Source organism: Ochotona princeps, chromosome 12, assembly GCF_030435755.1.
Source record: "Ochotona princeps isolate mOchPri1 chromosome 12, mOchPri1.hap1, whole genome shotgun sequence".
Taxonomy (NCBI): domain Eukaryota; kingdom Metazoa; phylum Chordata; class Mammalia; order Lagomorpha; family Ochotonidae; genus Ochotona; species Ochotona princeps.
The window spans coordinates 59,063,475-59,084,384 of NC_080843.1; the positions used below are offsets into that span (position 1 = coordinate 59,063,475).

General features: G+C 38.0%; 1 protein-coding gene across 4 annotated transcripts in view; it reads right to left on the minus strand.

Annotated features, from left to right (window-relative positions):
* RXFP2 (relaxin family peptide receptor 2) overlaps positions 1-20,910 on the minus strand; it is a 57,535-nt gene that overhangs the window by 23,208 nt on the left and 13,417 nt on the right. For all 4 annotated transcript variants that reach the window (XM_058670895.1, XM_004577551.2, XM_058670894.1 and 1 more), the window contains exons 3-10: positions 17,998-18,075; positions 14,907-15,012; positions 14,046-14,117; positions 6,710-6,781; positions 6,023-6,094; positions 4,220-4,291; positions 3,079-3,150; positions 368-439 (exon numbers count right to left, since the gene is read on the minus strand). In XM_058670895.1, the coding sequence (XP_058526878.1) occupies positions 368-439; positions 3,079-3,150; positions 4,220-4,291; positions 6,023-6,094; positions 6,710-6,781; positions 14,046-14,117; positions 14,907-15,012; positions 17,998-18,075 (616 nt within the window). The remainder of the gene's footprint in view (positions 1-367; positions 440-3,078; positions 3,151-4,219; positions 4,292-6,022; positions 6,095-6,709; positions 6,782-14,045; positions 14,118-14,906; positions 15,013-17,997; positions 18,076-20,910) is intronic.

The window sequence follows — 20,910 nt, forward strand, 5'->3', positions numbered from 1 at the left end:
TTTTTCTTTGGGAAGAGAGATATTAAGTGATGAGAATCATCTGCAGGGCTTGCTGGTCATTGTGTAGCTAACCATTTGCATACACATGATTTTACTCCATTGATGAACTTTCCAGTACATTTTCAATGGAGACGATGTACAGCAATGATGACTGCTATAGAACCAGGGAGACCAGCTGGATACCTAAACCATGGGCAATTTAAAGCTGTCATCCTCCCCACTAAATCAACCAATCAAGGTGTACATTTTTCTACTGTTGCTTTCAAACTAAGGCTGTAATTGAAACACTATTGCACAATTCTTTGCCAATGTTTCAATTTCCAAACCTAGGTTTTCCACATAGCAACTGAAATCTACATTGACTTACAGCACTGTGAGTGAATTGCAGGACACAAAGGTGGAATTTCTAAGACGCTTTATCCGATTGCCTTCCAGGTCCCTGAAAGTCACAGAGGGAAAACATTTTTAAAAATTTTGCACAAGTTGGATGCGCAGAGCTACTTTTCATTGAACATGACAATTCTGGGCTTGACTGCTACTACTCTTCACAAATCCTGCTCTTCTTTCCCCATAGGTATTACAGAGTTTGAACTGATAATATTGTGTGGTGCTGTTTGAATCTGATTTGAGAGTGTCCTCCCCGTTACTCCCCCTCTGCCCAGCCAGGTTTCATAGATTGAAGTTTAATCTTCCTTCTGAGGTGTTAACAAGGTGGAAACTGAATCTGACCATGGTGCTTGGAAGTAGGGTTTTCTAGAAGTGATAAGATCAGTAGAGTGGAACCCCCACTGCTGAACCTGATGACTGTAAGAAGAAAGATCAACAGAGAATAAATGCAGATACAGGTGCTGACACCACGTGCTGTCTCCGTTCTGCCAGCAAGAAGCCTCTCATCCCATATGATCTCTTGAATCTCCATAAGTATGAGTTAAAGAGACCTCTTTTCTTTATAAAGTTAGTCCGCCTTAGGTATTTAACCTTAGTAACAAAGCATTATAATGACATCCTGATTCTTTCCCTTTCCAATTAATGTGAAGACTTAATAAAGTTTAAGGAAAGAACAGTGTAACATCTAGTGAGTGGCTTTCTGTGCTAGGTGCCCTGTTACTAACAATAATAACCCCCTGTCTCATGCTACCATCTATTATTGTGTTTTTCCAGGATGAGGTACTGTATATTCTGTGTGCATAACACAACCTTCCTGCAAAACTAACATCACCATGTCTTTAACACAGACAGAACATGAGTCTCTGACCTGTCTCCTTTCTACATCCAAGTTTGAAAGCCTATTCTTATTTGTGATCAGGTCATCTTGTTAATTCTACCTAGAGGCACTCAAAAAGTTCCTGGAGGTGCAGATGCTGTGGTCCAGTGTGTGAAGTCACTGTGTGGGATGCCTCTATGCCATGTTAGAGAGCTGATTTGAGTTCTACCACCACTCCCTCTAATGCAGCGTCTTGCTAGTACTTAACCTGAGAAGTACCATATGATGGCTTCGCTGGTCAGGGACCTGCCTCCAAAATGGGAAATCTGGATGGAATTATGGACTCCTTGGTTCTGCCCGGCTTGCCTTTGTCTACTGAGAGCATTTGTCTACTGAGATCTCTGTGTCCATGTCTGTCACTGTGTCTTTCACATAAATAAATATTCTTTAGAGGCTTATGGGAAAGTAAAATTAAATGTTAAGTTTCTTTTGATGTAATTTTGATTTGCATAGATAATTTTTTATAATATACATTTCCATAAACTGTCTGAAGACTTCTTACATTTTCATTGAGTGTCTATTGTTCATCCCAATGTTCAGGGCAATGCAAAATTAAAGTGAACATTCCAGGAACCAGAGTTTCTGGCACAGAGTCCTGTCTTTCTCCATATTGATGTTGTTGAGTGTTTCTTATGGGGTACAGAGGAAGGGTGGGATGGGGTCTCGGTAATCCCCTCTTTCCTGGCTGTTTCCCTTTTTATGTATGCAGTTTTAAAATTTCTAATTATTTTTACATCTTAATGAATTTTGATATTGTCAGATCCTTGTATTCATTTTTAGTACACTCACACAGGATCTTGATTGCTCTAAAAGTTTTTTGATAAATGATAAAATTAACACATACAGGAAAATAAGTTAATAAATAAGCAGCATCATCTAAGAATGTTGCACAAGAAATTTTGAGGCTATCTAGAGAGGAGTGCAAGCTATCAGATTGAAATTTTATCATTTTATGGGCATTGAGTCTCCCAGTTTGATGATAAGGAGAGTCCTGCAGATGATACAATCTACCTTCTAAAATCACAGAGAACATGTGACTGGGACAGCTCTTGCTTGCTGCTGGAAAACCTGGTGATGAAACAAGACTGAAACATAAGTAATAATTTGAAACAGCTGTTATACAACAGATAATTGGGGTGGAACTGGCCAAATACATTTAACAAAGGTTTGTGAGTAACTGCTAAGTGCTGGTCATCATGCTAATGTTAGGGCTTGGAATCACATGATACATTTTTTACTTTTACCCAGCTTACAGAATGGTAGGAAGAAGACAACTAAATGAGCCAGTAATTACATGATTATGAACCTCAAGTAGTGATGACATGCAGAAAATGGGTGGCTTAGTAGTTTTTCATGTAGCACAACGGGAGGACAGAGGCAGTGCCCAAAACTGGGTGGTATGTCTGGAACAGTTTCATGGAATGGTAATGTTTATGTATTTCCTGAGAAATGTTGGAGCTAGCCAAAAGTAAAAGGGAGTGGGACTTTTCAAGTTCAAGCAATGCCATATGCACAAGGCATTGACTACAAAAGCAATAGTTTGGTACATCTGGAAGAAATCCATCTGGGGAAGAGAAACAGCCTAAAAGACCAGATAGGGTAAGGAATAGAAAATGAAGGGTCTTCAGCTCTCAAGGTGGAAGGTCAATCACAACCTTTACACCTGTGCAAACTCCGCAAGGATTTTTAAACTGGGAAATAATTTTGGTTTTGGAAAGAAAACACTGATACACTTTTTAGATACTTCTTCATTAACTTTATGGTTACTTTTTCTCATTTTGGAAAATAACAAATCAAATTAAATGAACACTCACATCCAGTTAAGTTGAGGCATATGGGTGCATATCTGCTTGGGAAGGGCTTCTAAGTAGTTGTTAGCCATAGACCTATATAAAAGGAAAATGTTAATTAGAAACAAAATGATAAGCCACTTTAACAACAGTATTTTCACTATTTTAGAATTTGGAAATGTGTGTGTTAAAATTAATGTTAGGATGGAGTATAAAAACATAATTACCCCTTCATGAAGACCTTTAAATAATGTATACAGCAAAATTAGGAAGCAGATAGTGTATGAATGCCCAAGTATGATATACTTTCCCCTAGTAATAAATAGTACATGGTTTGATTTTATGAGATGAGTCTAAATTACATATTAAGTGATAATTTTTAAGTTCATGATAATTTCTCCTGTAAATTTCAAATTTGCAGTCATTTCCAGTGTCATGCATCCAATATTTCTTCTTAGGGGAAATACTAATCATGTATAGCATGACAGGACCACACTAGAAATTGCATTAAATCTAGAAAGTGACAGTAGGGGGGACTTGGGGAAAGGAAACAACTCATGAGCATATTAAGCTGTATGGCTAATTTATGATATTTTGGCCTCTTCTGGCAAATGGAAAAATAATGATGCTATATGATCAACTATAAAGGAACATCAAAATTCCTTACTGACAAATCTTTCTAGTGTGTTAATAAACATTGACAGTGAATGTAAGCATGATAGTAGCTCTGTTCAGATTTTAGAGTTTCAGTGACCACTATTTAGCAAAGGAGATTTTTTGCTGTTGTTGTTAAAAATGGAGTGAGAGATGAGAATCTGGGAGATTGTAGTAGATTTAAATGTAGCTAGGATTTAAAAAATGAATATTACATTTGGCCAACAACTGCAAATAACAGCATGCCTTGGAACTAAAAGAAATTAAAGGAGTTGAAGAAAATCAGTAGTAGACTTAGAGTATCCATTTGATTGTGGTCTGCTGTTCACTTAGAATCATGGCCAGGAAGTAGCAACAGTAGCTGCGGTTGGGAACACGGGAAAGATTTTGGCTAATAAAGATGTTAGAATGCTTAACTTTTTAAAACAGAAGCTTTTTCCCCTCCCTAAGCTGGTGTTAGATGTCACTGCAATTTACAGACAGACATATTGAGAGGTAGAGGAATACTTACAGGAAAAGCAAGGAATTTAGTCCAGTAAACAACCGATGTGAAATTCTGGTTATTGGATTGTCATCTAGAATTCTGACAAAACACATTGAAAATATTTTCAATGTTAGAGATGTTTTTCCAGCAAAACCAAGAAAAGAGGTAGGATGGGCCTTTCTGTCTGCGATGCCTAGCCTTTTTCTTTGTGGCCTTGTATATTTGGTTCAGGGGTCTCTTTCATGAGAGCTTTTCTTTCACCATGCGGTGGCAGCTACACTGCCCTTCAATTTGCTACAGCTTCATTGCAGCACTTATCAAGTTGGATCTTGATTATCTGCTTTCTCTTCTCGCATCTACCTTCCACTGGACAAAAACATAATTCTTAGGAAATCAGAAATGGTTCTTTCGTCTCAATGCCATTCCAACGATGTATTCAATAAATTTCACACAACTCAATGAACAAATGTCAAACAATTCACAAAGAATTTTGCGAAGAAAAGAGTGAAAATATTTGTATGTTTAAACCATTGTTTTTAACTATATGTGACATTTTTCCAGAATAAATTAAAATAAGGACAAGTAGGTCTCCTGTGCTCTCACGACCTTGAAGCCAGGGACCGTTTCCTCCTACTCTCAGAAGTCCATGAAAATAGGATTAGGAGGAGGCAGGATACACCAGGCATGCCAGCAACCCTCTAACAAAGTAAGTATAGCTTCCAGGTGTGAAAATAGAGAGGTATAAGACATTAAGAACATGGCCTGCAAGATTAGCCATGGGATCAGGCACACACAAGTTTCAATGAAACGAAAGTCATGATTTTTTCCATAAGATCATGCCAACCTGTAAAATTATGGCCAAGTGACTGACAGCCATCCAACTGTATTTCTCGCTCTGATGGGAGCACAGACATTTGATATGAGACGGGGGGAGGAGCATGGAGCTCAGTTTCACAAGTGGTGAAATACTATGAATGCATATTTGAGAACTCTCTGAATGTTCCAGAAGTAAGAACAAGTCTTTGCCTTTCCCAGTCAGTGGTTTCCTACTGAAAGTTTTCTTTACATGGGGACATTTGGTAACATGTGAAGACATTTTTAGTGCTGTAATTCTTGGGAGATGGGTCCTATTACTGGTATCTAAGGAGCAGGCGGCATGCATAGTGTTAAGTACTCTAAAGTGCACAGGGCACACTCTTCTCCTTACCTCTCCTGAGCAAAGTATCTGGACCAAAATGTTCACAGAGCTGAGGTTGTAGAATCCTGCATTTGGTTAACACTGTATGGATAAATGGATCAGCAAAAATACCACGGGGTGCAAAGGCAACCCAGAAAAACAAGGCCAGCTTCATTTCTAAATACAAGGGACCCAAATACAATTGTCTGATTTGCTTGAACAAAGCATATTATGGGTGTTTGGTGTGGCAGTTGAGCCTCTGAGACATTGTTATCTCATACCAGAGTTTGTGCATTTGAGCTGTGGCTCTGCTTTGATTTATACCTTCCTGCTAATGCACACCCAAGGAAAAGCAGATGACGACTAAATACTTGGGTTTCTGCCACTCATGTGGGAGACCCAGATCGAGATTCAGGTTTCTGGCTTGGGTGTGACCCAGGGCCCAGTACTGTGAGCATTTGGGGAATGAACCAGCAAATAGATTTTTTTTTTCTGTGTCTTTTAAGTGAGCAGATGAAATGTTTAAAAGGAAGGAGATAAAAGAGATGTAATAATATACACCCCAAAGTGGAAACTCTATGAACACTCTTGTATGTTACTGAAGACTGTGATCTTTTCTGGGGGCTCAGGGAAATCAAAACTAGAATACTTACAGCCACGTTAGCTGATGCAAATCTCTAAATACTCCAGGTTTGAGGCTTGTTATGCAGTTGTGGTTGAGATACCTACAGATAGTATGAATTAGTTAATCAGGAAAGTCCAACACTTTGTTTTGGTCATATATAATTATAATAATAATCACTTATGAGATTATGAATTATGGACATCTGCTTCTGAAACAGCTCAGCTGGACAGGCTGGGAGAAGCTAGAAATTAATGGACAATGGGGAGACAACAATGTACAGACAACTACAGGTGTAGCATCAGGGATAGACAAAGGAAAACTGTTCACAAATGATGCTGTAAGATATTACATTATGTTGGAGTACAAAAGTATAATAACTAAGTACATGGGGCAACTTTTGCTTTTGTCCTTTTTATGATCATATTCTTAGTAAGGTAGCATTGTAAGAAAAAAATATAGTAAACTAACAAAGATTAGAGTAAAAGTAAGAAGCTAAAATGTGAAAGTGAACCAAGCTAGGGAAGCAAGCAGGTCAGCCTTTTTAAGTCTTCTGGCCAAAGAAGACCTAAATTGCAATAACTAATTTAAGCACACTGTTATAACCTGTCCTTCCCATTTCTCTACAACCAGGTCAAGCTTTAAGAAGTACCATTTCTAACAGTTCAGTCTTTACTTAAAATTGCAGTAATAACATAATTATAGAGAAACCACTCACAGTACTTGAAGATTGTGTAATCCAAAAAATGCTTTGCTGGAGATGTGACTAAGGCAATTATACTGAAGATATCTGGTAGGAATAAAGATTAAAAAAAAATCACAAGATGAAAGTTTATGGAATTTAGTATGTCACTTTCATTGCCTGAAGACAATTTGTGGAATTGCTTTATAAAGCAGAAGGCCCCATTGTCATGTTGGGAGGGTGGAGGTGCCAGTAAGAGCCATGAGGCTAGCCAGCACACGCGGTTTCTGTAGGATATTTGGCTATGCCTGCCTTGTACCACTGAATTCAAATGTGCTGTGCTTAGGAAAGGAGTCAGTCTTCTTTCTGCAAACTAGATCCATGGCATCATCCTGTTCTGACTTGGGGCTGGGGAAGCTGCTGCCTATGTGAGATCACTCTGCCTTTTCTTGCGGAACTTACTCCATGAGAATATTTCTCTTCTTGCTAGCCCCTTGAACAAAGCAGGGAGTGAATTTTGGGCGGCACCAAGTGAACTGATGAGGTGTGAAAGATTCCACAGAGCACTAATAATTGAAGTGGGCTAGTCCACCAACTCTAACTCATGGCATAAATCCCCTAACTTGGGCAGCAACTTACTAATGCAATATTGATTTATCATAGCACTGGCAGGAATATAGAATAAACAGATTTCCTTTTTGTTTTCTTTACTACACAATGGGAGGTTAACCCTGAATTCATTTTTTTCTAAAGGTTATCAAGGGGGCAGTAAACAGATCCATGCTAATGACTACACAGTCTTTTGAATGGCTCCCATTTCTCTTATTTTCATTTTGACTCCTAAAATATTACATAACACAGTCTTGACTGTTATGGACTTCACTGCAAAACTCTGGATAGAATAAGTGCTCATTCATTGTTGACTAATTTTATTGTACCAGAATTGTTTCCTAGGATAACTTCCCAGTCTTTGCCTCTAGATATTGACTATGTTAAGGGTGCTAGGATATTCACACACTTAGACTTTAGCAAGCAAAGCCAAGATCAGGATCCAATTCTCAGTAAACCTTTTCTTTACCCAGGATGCTGTAAAAATATGGCCATTTTTCTTATGATCCACCATGTGGAACTGGTGGTACTTCAGTGCAAATGCATCATAGCCATAGTGAGGCCCAAAATTTCAATTTCTATCCTGTAAACTTGAAAGCCAACGTAACGTTGTGTCCTCCGAAACCCCATCTTCTGTACTTTGTGGGGAAGCTACTTCACAGTGCAGAATAAATTCTGCTTAATTTGAATTAAGATTCTATTACAAATATGATAAACTCTCACAGATCGGTATCTGCTTTAGTGTTTTCAGAGTTTGGACTGGTGTAATGAAAGTTAATAATGTGAATTACATTATATTAGCACATGAAGAAGAAACAGAATGCACTGCTCTAATAAAGGTATATTAAATTTCCTCTATATAACCAATTATTGTTCATATTTAAGATGGTTAATTCAAGGGTGTAATGCGCATTTTACCTAATTCTTGCGTCTTGAAGAGATAGGTGCAAGTCACACATTGCGAACTTAACCTTGTCTTTTGTCTTAGACATCGAAGAAAGGAAAGAGCAAACCCAATGTTTGGAACGATCCATCTCATATGGACAGCTTATCTCGCACCACTGACACCAGGTAGGACTCAAACTCCTCAAATAATACAAAGTCCCCAGCCTTTGATTGAACTGGCTGGCTGTCACCCACAGAGACCCAGAGTCCCTGGTCTCATGTCTCTAATTTAGATTGCTAAACTTAAACTCTTTTTAAGTTTCTGCTTTCTTCTTTGTAGAATAGGAGCTTAGAAGTGTGAAGAGAAATTTGGAAGTATGACAATTTGGCAAGTGTTGCCCACTTTTTTATTCAGAGCTGAGATATGAACCCATTTAATATACTTTCACTGAATGGCTTTTCTAAGAATAACTTACTGGTTCATGAATTCCTGCTGTTTCAGCTATCAGGACTTTTCAAAGCAAAAACACCAGGAATTTATGTACCTGACACAAAAGCAAATAAATGCTTTAATGACATGCATGTTTATAAGCTATTTTTCAAATGTGACATTTTGTATTCAATAGCCAAGTAGACGCATTGAATTACATTTTGCTGCCAATAACCATTTAACAAAAACTCAGCTGAAGAAGAAATTCGTGATTTATATAAGGTTTATGTTACAATGAAAAGAACTGCTGTTGGTTTCCATGGTAGCAGTGACAAAGTATCATGGTCAAAGCCATAAATCATATTTTATTTCTCTGAAAGGTCATCTGAAACTGCTTTTTCCTCCCCAACTTTAGAAAAGCTTGACATTTTAAAAAAAATCACTAAATGAATAAGCTGATCAATAGTAAAAATATTCAGATCATTTCAGTAACATTTGTTCATCTGGCAATTAAAATTTAATTTTGATTTAGCAATTCATTTTTTGGATGGCTAAATGACGTCAATTCCATTTAGAACATTCCAGACTGGAGACTCACTTGACAATAACTTTAGGTTATTTCCCAATACTACCTAAAAATGCAGACTAAATTAATTGGCTCACTACAATCCACAGCATGTATTTGTGTGTATCTTTTCCCTGCCCACAGAAAGTAAAAAAAAAAAAATGCAGATTCTTCAGCTGATATTCATGTCTCTACAATCCGAATTCTACTCCCCAGTCTGTGCTCCGCCATCTCCAGTGGGAATCCTTCCATAGGCAAACTGTGCAGTCTCTCCCAACATCCTGAGCCGTTTCGCATACATTTGTTCCTTCTTCTAAGGATCCTCCACACCCTCTCTTTTCCACATTTACACTACCCAGCACTGATTCAACAATCACTCAGTGACTGTAACAGGGTACTTACTACATGAACAACAACATATGCAACAATGGGGTGGGGAGGTACATGGCACTATGAGGGAACCAGGAGGACCATCCAACTCAGAGCGAGTGGTTCCTCCCAAATGCAAGGACCAGAGTGAAGGTTTCATAACATGTAATCACAGTTGATGCAAGTCATGTTTAAACTTAGAAAGTAAAATAACTGTGGGCAATAAAGTGTATTTCCACTTACAGTGTAGAAGCAAGAAAACATGAAGGAAAAATTCAAGTTTGGCTCTTGGGATTTATTTTAGAACATTGTGAGACAAGATTAAAGTATCAACCACTTAGTGTCCAACTCCTACCTTGTCCCCGTGTTCTCAAAGAAGGTGACTTCAAGGGCCGAAGCAAACAGAAAGGCTATTGAACAGGAGCAGTTTGGGATGTAGAATATATTGGTAAAAAGGGATTCAAGTCCTCTGGTTTTAGAAATTTCATCCAGAAACAGATAAACTTGGGAAATGGAAACAACAAACTACAATAAATTACTGAGGATTCTGGACAAATGATGAGCAGCTAGAAAATTAAAAGTGACCAAGTGTGGTTTTTAGTTTTAAAACAGGATAGAATTTGGTTTCACATGCTATAGTGGAATGAGCTCAAAGTCAGCCTGCCAAACTAACAGGTTCTTTCAGTGTGTTTTGTGGATATCTGAAAGAGAAAAGGAATAGGGTGGTTCATGAGGAATAGGGCACTTCAGACCAATCTCATTTTCTTCTTGGAAACGCTGACCATCCAAAAAACACAGCGTAATAGACATTGTGTGACATGCCTGCCAGGCATTGATCAAGTGGCGCTATGATGTTGTTAAGGACAAAATAAAGTATGAGACACATCCTTATCTGAATGATGATGAAGAAGACATATGGAAAGACAATTTGTTGCTGTCCTCTTCAGTGTTTTACTGCATGATTTGGGTAACGATGGTTCATCTTATTTTCAGGTGACAGAAATCTGGCAGGAATAGGGAATACATGGGATGATCCAAAAAGATCTTCACAGTCTGACAAGAAAAGCTGTATACATTCAAGGACTCAACTCAGAATACTTTTTAAATGCTAAGTGCACAGGTATAGGATGGACTACACATTACTAGTAATGTACATACATAGCATGGAAATAAGCATTGTAGTGGCAAGGGCATTCAGAATTAACAGGTTCAGGCGATCCTCACAAGGATACTACAATCCGATGGCACACAGACTATAGAAAGGAAAGGGTTCTACTTCTGCTCAGCTTGCTCTGATCATGTTCTGATAATATTCTCTCATGACAGCACTATGTGTTTATTCTAGGTATCAAACATTAAAGAAAATTCAGGCAAACAGGACAATCAGAATAAAACACAAATTTGAAAGAAGGTATGTTGGGGAAGAACTCAAGGAACTAGTGATGCTGAGACAAGTCGTTTGTGGTAGGATGAGGGGGATGACAGTTTGAAATGGCTGTACAGTTTTGTTGAAGACTGGTTAAGTGTGTTCTGATTCATAGAAATGATGGGAGCTTTAAAGATCCTTTAAGCATGGTAACATGGGCAAAATTTATTATACTATTCTTTGAAATATCATTTACTTAGAACATCACAATCCTCTTTCTGGTTTATTTTTCTCCATGGCCCTAATCATAGTTTAATAAATAATACTTTTGAAATTTCATTTATTGATATTCTCTATTAGAAGTTAAGCACCCCAAGGAGTGAACTGTTTGTGGTGAAAAATTGGGAAGAAAAGGACAAAAGGACAGAAGGGACAAGACGTATGTTTGGGGCTGGAGGGAATGTTTCCCGGAGTTCGGGAAAGAGAGGTAGGAGGAGTCAAGGAGTGAGGAGGTTCCAGGAAGGATCATTTACTGAATTTGTAAGCTACTTTAAGGTATTTGGATAATTTTGGTAAAGAAACTGAGCAACTTTTGAATTAAAGTTTAGGTACTGAATAGTTTACGGTGACAACAATCTGAGGCTGGATTATGGGGAAGTTTCTGAAAGCACACAGTGTCAAGGTTTGGGTTTGAGGTCAAGCCCTGGTGCTTATTAACTGCTTGACTTTGGGAAGATGAACTGTTTTTCAAGATTAGGTTTCCTCATTCCTGAAAGGGTTTATGCTTCATAGACTTTGTGAATCAGTTCTCCAGTGTTTGGAATTCTTAGACTGGAATTATAGACTTTAAACAATGACATCTAAATCTTCATTGTGCTTGATCACTCTGTGCTATAGCTTGCATACAGCTCTCAAGTATTTCTTGCTGTGTGTGTGTTGGAGGGGGTGCTCATAATCTTTTCTGTGAGTCTCTGGGAGAATCAAAGAACAACTTTTATTGTGAGAATGCTGTGGCGATGATGTTCAGGCCGTGATGTGTTGCCTGTTTCCCAAAAGTAGAACTAAATGTTTACTTGGAGAAGTTGCCAGCTTATCTTGGCAATGAAAGTTAATATCTACCCTTTTCCCCTAGAAAAATTTGGAATGTGCATTCTCCAAGTGTTTCCATACCCTTTCCTGTATTTGACTAGAGGCACTGTGAAAGTACTGACACAAAAGAAAATTATATACCAAGAAAGGATTTAGCCTGAAAAGCTTATGCAACTCTCTGCTTGCTCTTCTCTAGAAGTTGGGTTTTCCCAAGTGAGTAGCAAAAGGTGCAGGCAGGAATTCAACATGGGACAGAAATGTATGATGGGACAGTATGTGTCAGAAGAGGTTCAATGAACTGTTAGAACAATTTCTTTTAGTCTCTAGTTTTGTCTATAGTTTCATCATTGTTCTAGATAGGCACTGATTCTGCCTCTTGCAAAAATTGGTGCTTGTTCGTAGGTTGAACACTGAATCATTGCCATCTTTAAGTATCTCATTGGTCATAAGGAGATTCACTAAGAAATTCTAAAAACTTGTATGACACCAGATAAGAGGATATAACCAGGTACTCTTAAGCAATAATCTTTTCCCTTCCTTTACTCTAGTGTTATTTTATTTGTAACCTCTGGAGAGCTTCTGAGGCAGCACAAGGACCACGCTGTCTCACAGAATGAACATGTTGCTATTGGAAAATTTCTAGGAAGACTAGAAGTAATATGGTTTAATGATCTCTCTACGGGACTCTAGAAATCTGGAGTGAATATCTCACTGCTTCCCTGTAACAATGACCACATGACTGTGTGCTCTAGGACCGAGCAGAGGGTCCTGACTGTAGGTGAGGTTGATAGAGGCGATAATCCAACCCAGGTGTGATTAAGTATCTGGGTTCACACAAAACTCTAATCCAAAGACTTCCTCAGGTTGCATCATTTCCTACATGCATGAATCTGTACCTAAACTCATAAACATGGAATCCTTGATGTCTCCAATCAAATGTGCTTGTTCAGCCTCAATACATTTTTGGATCATTTTTATACCTGTACTTTAACATATTTTACAGTTTTAGAAACTTTATCTTCTACAGTAGCTGTGGAAGGATAACACAATGAGGTCATGGTACTTTTAAGGGCCTTGCAGCATACGCAGCATTACCATGCTAGAGTGATTCTGTAACCTCACGGATCGTTTGGCAAATGTGGTCTCTTTATTACTTCAGGGTGACTGGGCTCAGAAAGATTGACAAATATTAATCCAAATTATAAATGACCAATGATGCATTGATTCTGAATACTCTCAAATTCTTTATGAGAGCAGGAGGTATTTCATACCATTGATAGGGATGTTCTTATTCCATATCCAATGAACTTTTTCAAATACTTCAGCATGAAAAAGTTATGAAGTTAAATCAATCATCATGAAGTTACCTACTAAGTAGGAAACCAAAGTGAAGAGCTATGTGTAGTATTGGGCAACCCATGGAGACTGTGATGGGATGGATGATTTACTTCTACACCTCTAACAGAGACTGCCTCCAGGATTACATGCCCCAAATCATGAGCTTATTTGCCAGATAATTCTGGGAGCATATTCACATCTTCTTTCTCACTAGTAGCATTTCTTATCTCACCATGCCCTAGCTGTTAACATTCATTTTTCTCCAGTAAACTAACATTGTTGATTGTACTATTGTGTTTTTGCTCTTCCTCCCCACCCCCAGGAGACAGCCTGTGTCTTACTATGTGATTTACACGATCTTACTGTTCTTGTCTGTGTTATCACTCTTTTTCCAAATTAAAAAGTACATCCAGTGCCTCTGATTTTAAATGTCATTTCCTAAATAATCCTGAGAAAAACCATGGGACAGTGTATTTTCCTATTGAGACTTCTAGCTCCAGTCCAAATTAACTCTGAAGAAGTTAAAATCTGTTCAGCTGCTTTAAATTATGAAATGGAATGATAACATGCTCTTAAATGCTCTATTTCTAATCCTAACCACATTTAGGAATATATTTAGCAATGGAGATAATAAATTTTATATTTTATTTTTAGAACAAAAACATCTTAAACAACACATCACCAGGGTTTTCCCATAAATACCCTATTAAGAGCTACTTACATCTTTTTAAGTTCTGTGTATTTGATGAAAATTTTATCTGGGAGACTGTGGATTTTGTTTTCCTTAAGAGACCTGAAATAACATGCAAAACAGACATCATTATGGATTTTTCTGGCCAAACTCGTTCATAGAAGCAACATGCTTGGAAAGAAAATATGTGATGCTATTCTGAAGTGTTTAAAACAATTGAGCATGACAATGACTGAAAACTTTCCATGTAAGTATTAAATGTTCATTAAAAATTTATTTTTGCAAAGATCTGACAAGATTACCTATTCGTCTCTCTTACACACAATGGAAAGCCTATGATGACTTCCCCCCGCCCCCACTTTTTCTTTTCTTTTCTGGGTAAGTTAGCAAAATACAGCACACAAAATGAAAAATAACCGAATATTCCAACCATGTGTAGCTAAATGATGACATTGCTGCAAATTTTGAGGCTCTTACAAATGTACGCAAACAGAAATTTGCACAATCTGGCACGGCTAGATTTTATACCTTTGCAATCGTGGATATGTTATCATCATTAAAAATGAGATGGGATAAGTGAGTGTGCTTCCTTTTAGAAAGCATTTCAGAACAGGCACATTAGTCACCATGCATAAATCAGAAAGCAAACAAACATAAGAATTCTAGACCACAGATGTTTTTGAGCTAGATGTTAATGAGGCTAATCCAACATACTGTGCTTTACAGCATTTTTTTCCCCACAGGAGGGAAGCATACAGAATTCTCTGATGACTGGTAATTTTAAATAGACTTTCTATCATTTCATAATTTGGCTCTATAGCATCAGTAAAGAGTTTCCTTCGGTTTTCATGTGACTTTAGGGACAAATATCAAGAATCGAGCCGTACTCACAGTGATGTCACATTGCAGGAAAGAGTTGGCACCATCCTTAAGTCAGAACCAACACATTCCAACTCAGTTTCTTTGCAGCTACACTGTTGTGGATACTGGCTTAGAACTAGGGGTAAAAAGAAGCAGCTTTCACTAGGAAAAATAGCATTTTGGTTGAAGTATGACTTTCTCTATAAATGACATTGTTCTGTTTTCACTTTCATTTTACGAATTTATATATACCTTATTACATGGATTTATTCAAAGAAAACAAGAGTTCTCCTTAAATCAGCGCAGATTAATATGGTGTCTATTTCAGTTTTAGTTTCCAGTATTCATTAACGAAGCATTGCATTAAAAACACAGAGCAAACCAAGACTAAGTTCTCATTGAAAAACACTAGGAAGATTGGGTAAATCAATGAATGTTATTGGGTTACTTCGATTGACTAGCACAAGGCAGTTGCTCCATAAATGCTTGCTGATTAAGGTTAAAGTGAAAACTTTCATATTTTAAACTTAAGAGTTGTGAAAAGAGCCACCTACATGTTCTGCTACAGCCACTATTACAGTCCGGTCAGATATCATCTCACTTATGTTTTTTTTGTGTGTGTGTGTTTTATTCCCATGAAAATCAAAACAGAAAATAAAAGAATCTGTTGCTTCCACCAGAACAGTGGGCAAGACTCTTCATCCTCCCTTACCTACAGGTAAACCATGTTCCCACTGCCTGTGGGTTCTTCAGAAACACCTCTTGCATCGCTCTACCTCACTCTTCTCAGTGGTATGTTCTAGATTCTAGTCCTCACTGTTTCCTTTGCCTGAGCACAAGGACAGTGTGTGTCACATCCTTCTTTACTGAGGAAGTTGTTCTGGCCTCTGCAGGATGTTCAGCAGTGTTCTTACCCTTCCCACTAGATACCAAAGATGCCTCCATCTTCAGGGCAAAGCTGTGCTGACTGATTCACTGCTCTAATTCATTTTCTCCAGTTCTGATGGAAGAAGAATCTTCCTTACAGGCATTTTCCTATTCATAAATAAGTAAACAACGCAGAAGTCTATTGCTTCAATGGCTGCTTTCTGTGTACCCAGATAATCTACAAAATGAGATGTATGTGTGACACAAGCAGTTGTAGTTCAGGAAGAAAACTTTCAGTAACATAGTTTTAAATCTTATCCTTTTTCATCTACACCTTGACACATAATGTCTGTGCATATAGTAACTGATAACTATTAACTGTTACCATAAAATGCACAATGCATTCAACTCTGAGTATGCATTGGTTCTTTCCACTGTGTAGACCAAAATCCACAGACATTCAAGTCCCTTCTATTAAATGGTGCAGTATTTCCAGAGAACCAATACTCTGCCTCCTTAAGTGCCTCTCCAGGCACTTAAGATACCTAATTTGATATAAATGCTATAATATTGTTATACCAGATCATTTAAGGAATAAGGAAACATTTTAATGCTAGTATAAATATTTTCAACTCATAGTTGGTTGAACTGGCAGATGTGGAACCCATGGACAAGGAGAGATGACTATAAGCCATTGGTTTAGTATTTACATTACATTATATATACATCTATCAATGTATATATGCAACTGTGGATTAATCTACACAAGTATTTATACATAAATTATGGATGATACATACACATGCACGGATATGCAGTCCAAAGGGTATAACTAAAGCACTTTGTGGGCTGGCCCAGCCTTGGCACAGCTCTTGTGTCTTTTCCTCATGTACTGGGAAAAGGTATCTTGAAGTATCCACTCGCCCTCCTACTCTAGAGTTATGCTGGTCTTGTTCTCCAATTCATCCTGCTACCTCTTATTCTTCCCTACTGATTCAAGACTTCAAAGTCTACCTCAACTAGCATCTTTCCTGGGAACATTTCCCCTTCCACAGAGAACCATAATTTATGCCATTGGGTTCCATTTCCCTTGGGTAAATTTCATTCCTCTGTTTCAGTACTTATACTGTAGCATCACTAATTTTGCCAGGATCTAGCTTTTTGCTACTGTATGAGACATCTGTGGGTTGAAGTCACATCTTAGTAGTCACTGTACTCTTAAAACATTAAATAGGACCTGGAAAGCAGTACATTCCTGATATCTTTACTGAGGAAAGTAATTTAAAAGAACAAAAACTTTATTACTTGCAACAATCATGCTATATATGTATATGTATATATGTGTATACATAGGTATATATAGGTATACACACATATATATGTGTGTGTGTATATATATATATATGCTTTAAAAAAGACTTCTTCATTTTTATTGGAAAGGCAGATTTACAGAGAGAAGAGACAGAAAGATCGTCCATCTGCTGGTTCACTCTCCAAATGGCCACAATGGCTGGAGCTGAACCAGTCTGAAGCCAGCAGTCAGGAAATCCCTCCAGATCTCTCACACAGGTGCAGAGTCCCAAGTCTTTGAGATATCCTTCACTGCTTTCCCAGGCCATACGCAGGGAGCTCGATGAGTAGTGGAGCAGCTTGAACATGAATTGGCACCCATATGGGATCCTGGCTCTTGCAGGGGTTGAATTAGCCAATTGAGCCATCACACTGGGCCCTATATATTCTTTCAATATGGACTCAAAGATGGACATTTTCTTCTTTCACTAATTTCAGAACAACAGACAGTCTATAGTAGAGTGAGATACTTTGACCTGAAATCTAAATTCTGAAAAAATGTTCACCATATACAGTAGTTCCCCTTATCTGCAGAGAGTATAATCTGAAATCCAATTTGATGCCTGAAACTATAAATAGTACCGTCTTATTTATGCTATACTTTTGTTATATAGACAGAGTCACAGAGAAGTTTCATGTGTTAATTAGGTAGAATAAGAAATCAATAACAAATAATAGTATCATTTTAACAGTACAGTTCTATAAAACATATGTGAATATTGTCTCTATCTTTCTCACTGAAAATATCCATTCACTATTTTCATACTGTCATTAATCATAGGTAACTGGAAGCATGGATAGGGTAACCATTGTATAAATGGGGACTGTTGTATCCATATCAATCCATCACTACAAATCATGTTTCTCGCCATTCTGATACTGTCTTTGAACCAACACCACTTACAGCACTCCTGTGTTACTGTAACATTGTCAACATTTCCGTGGACTGTGCCAAACATAGTTGTCCATCCACTAGTGTCACCTGTGAAATGGTGATTAATACATGTCAATCATTCTAGAAAGCACACATCATGCTACAAGCCAAACGTATAAAAATGTGATAATGAAATGAAAGATTTGTTTACATTACAGAATAAAATAATCAACGTTTTAAATGGATAGTGTGAGAGAAAAAGCTAGGCAAACATCTGTAAAACTTCCCTTTTGACAATGGTAAATATTTCAGGTACATAGATCACAAAATACACAATGCAAATGTATAACTACTTTATATAAATTCATTGAAAAATATCACCTATTTCCAATTAGGACATTTTAAATCTCAGAAGATCTTTGAAGATCTCAGAAGAAAATATAATCTAAATTTCCTTTCTCTCATGTGTAAACTTCGGCACAAGTACATGTAGATGCATATTTGAAGGAAATAATGAATTAGGATAAAATTTATGTCACCTGATATTTTTAGGTCGAGTTAAAGGCTACTGACAGGTCCAGATGTGGAGACATAGTGCAGGATGCCTCTCTGCATCCAGACCAAAGATGGGCTCCCAGTGAAACTGTTGAATACGCCTGACAGGAGGAAACTGGACTATCTGACATTGTCCATGGAAACACTTCAATACCGAATGATGGACTTAGGACTGCTCATGAAGGATTACTTGTTGTAACACTAGAGGGGAAATCAATGGGGGGGGGGACTTGGGGAGGTGGACAGAAAATCCCAGAGTCTATGGAACTGTAATATCAACTATCACTACTACTACTAAAGCTATAATGTTAAAAAAGGCTACTGAGTCTTGTTGAAACAACTTCTTCTCAATTTGTCATATGTTCATGTGATCTACTTATTGGTCAAGTTTCTTTCTTTTTGGGGGTAAAATATTTTGCCCACAAAAAGGAGGTCTAATTTTGAAGCATCTTAAATATATGCAACAAAGGTGGTAAGATATGCATTATAATGTATTATCCTGAAGCTTACACAAATCACAATTTATGACACTCAAATTTCTATAAGCCAGAGAGTAAAATAATTGTCTTTAGGTTACTTTATTCTCTAATTTCTTTAATTTCTCTTTCTTATTAATATATTTGCTAATTACACCCTTACACCTTCAATAGCATTATAAGCACCTTCATGTGGTTTATTTAATCTGGGCTCAGAACATCCTCAGGAGTTAGACAAATATTTATCATCTCTGACACTCATGCAACAAAAAGGAAAGGCTGAGGATCCGGGGAACATGCTTGTGGCTACTCATAAGAGTTTCCCCCATACTGTGGTTATGCAACAAGGTGGAGGAATCCACCATGGTGGGAGGGTTTGGGGAGGGGTGGGGAGAACCCAAGTATCTATGTAACTGTGTCACATAATACAATGTAATTAATGAAGTTAAATAATAAATAATTAAAAAAAAAAGAGTTTCCCCCATAACTGAACACTGAGCACCTATCAGCTACTCTACTATTCTTGATTCTGCTGACATAAAGCAAAGAAGACACAGGTTTCTTCGCAGAGACAGTTGATGTCTTGGAAGGCAACTACAGAGACAAGATGAGGCAGGGTACTGCATGTGCTGACACAGGCACACCCAAAGTGCTGTGGTTACAAGGAGAAGTCACTCCCAGCCTAGACAGGCAACTTCCATGTGGCCAATATTACACCTGGACTCTGTCCTAAAGGCTGGTTAGGAGTATTGCATTGGAACCCTGGCCAGGAGGTGGTTTCCCTGGAAAGGAGGAATGTGTAAGGATGCAGCGGCAGAAGCGCAGATTCCAGAGCCAGATGCCTGGCATTCCTGGGCCCAAAGCCCCAGTCTGATTGCTGGTTGGGCAGTAAGTGCCAAAGGGAGGATGGTTCTGTGTGGGGAAAATAACACATGGTATTGTTTTTGATTTAGGATGTCTAGTTCCGCTACCTACTCCAATTAGACATGTCAACCTCTGGCATCACTTTTCCCCACCAGAAAAACAAGCTAGATTCTATAAGAAATATGGTCTCAATATTTGTGCTTAAAACTAGGCTGTATACCCCTATGTGATCTGGACTCACTCTTTTTTTTTCCTGTTTTCTATTTATAAGCTAGATAATTCTGCTGAAGTCATGATGACTTTCCAGTCCCCGAAATACACCATCTTGCTTCATTCATCCTCAGAGCCTTGTCACCGGCTGCTTCCTTTGCCAAGAATTCTAGTCCTCCAAAATATTTCATGCCAGTTTCCTTTTTCATTTACTTCTCAACTCCAATGTCATCATCCTGAAAAGGTTTTCTCTGGTTGCACCATTAGGGATACTTCCCTTCAAACAACTTCCTTTTTTATCTTCCTTTTATACATTTATTTATTTTTATTAAAAGGGAGATTTACAGGGAAAAGGAAAGACAGAGAGAAAGATCTTCAGTCCACTGGTTCACTCCCTAAGTGGCTGCAATGGCCAGAACTGAGCAGATCCGAAACAAGCAGCCCAAAGTTTCTTCCAAGGCTGTGGGCCATCCTCCACTGTTTTCCCAAGCTACAAGTAGGGAGCTGGATGGGAAGTGGAGCAGTTGGGACACAAATCAGTGCCAATACGTTATCCCAGTGCTTGAAGAGGGACTATTGGCCAACTGAGCTGTTGCTCTGAACACCCCTCTCCCAATAACTTCCAATGTCATGATTCTATTCTATATTCTTCATGGTATCTATTGCTCTCAGAGATACTTTAACTTATTTATGTACATATTTACCTTCTCCTTAGTTCATTTTGGCCATTAAAAACCCACACGGTTGAGACTCTTGTCTCTATTGGACCCTCTGAGTCCTGGGGATTTGCAGAGCTCCTGGCACATAGACGGGTGTTCAAATAACTAATTGGGCTTGT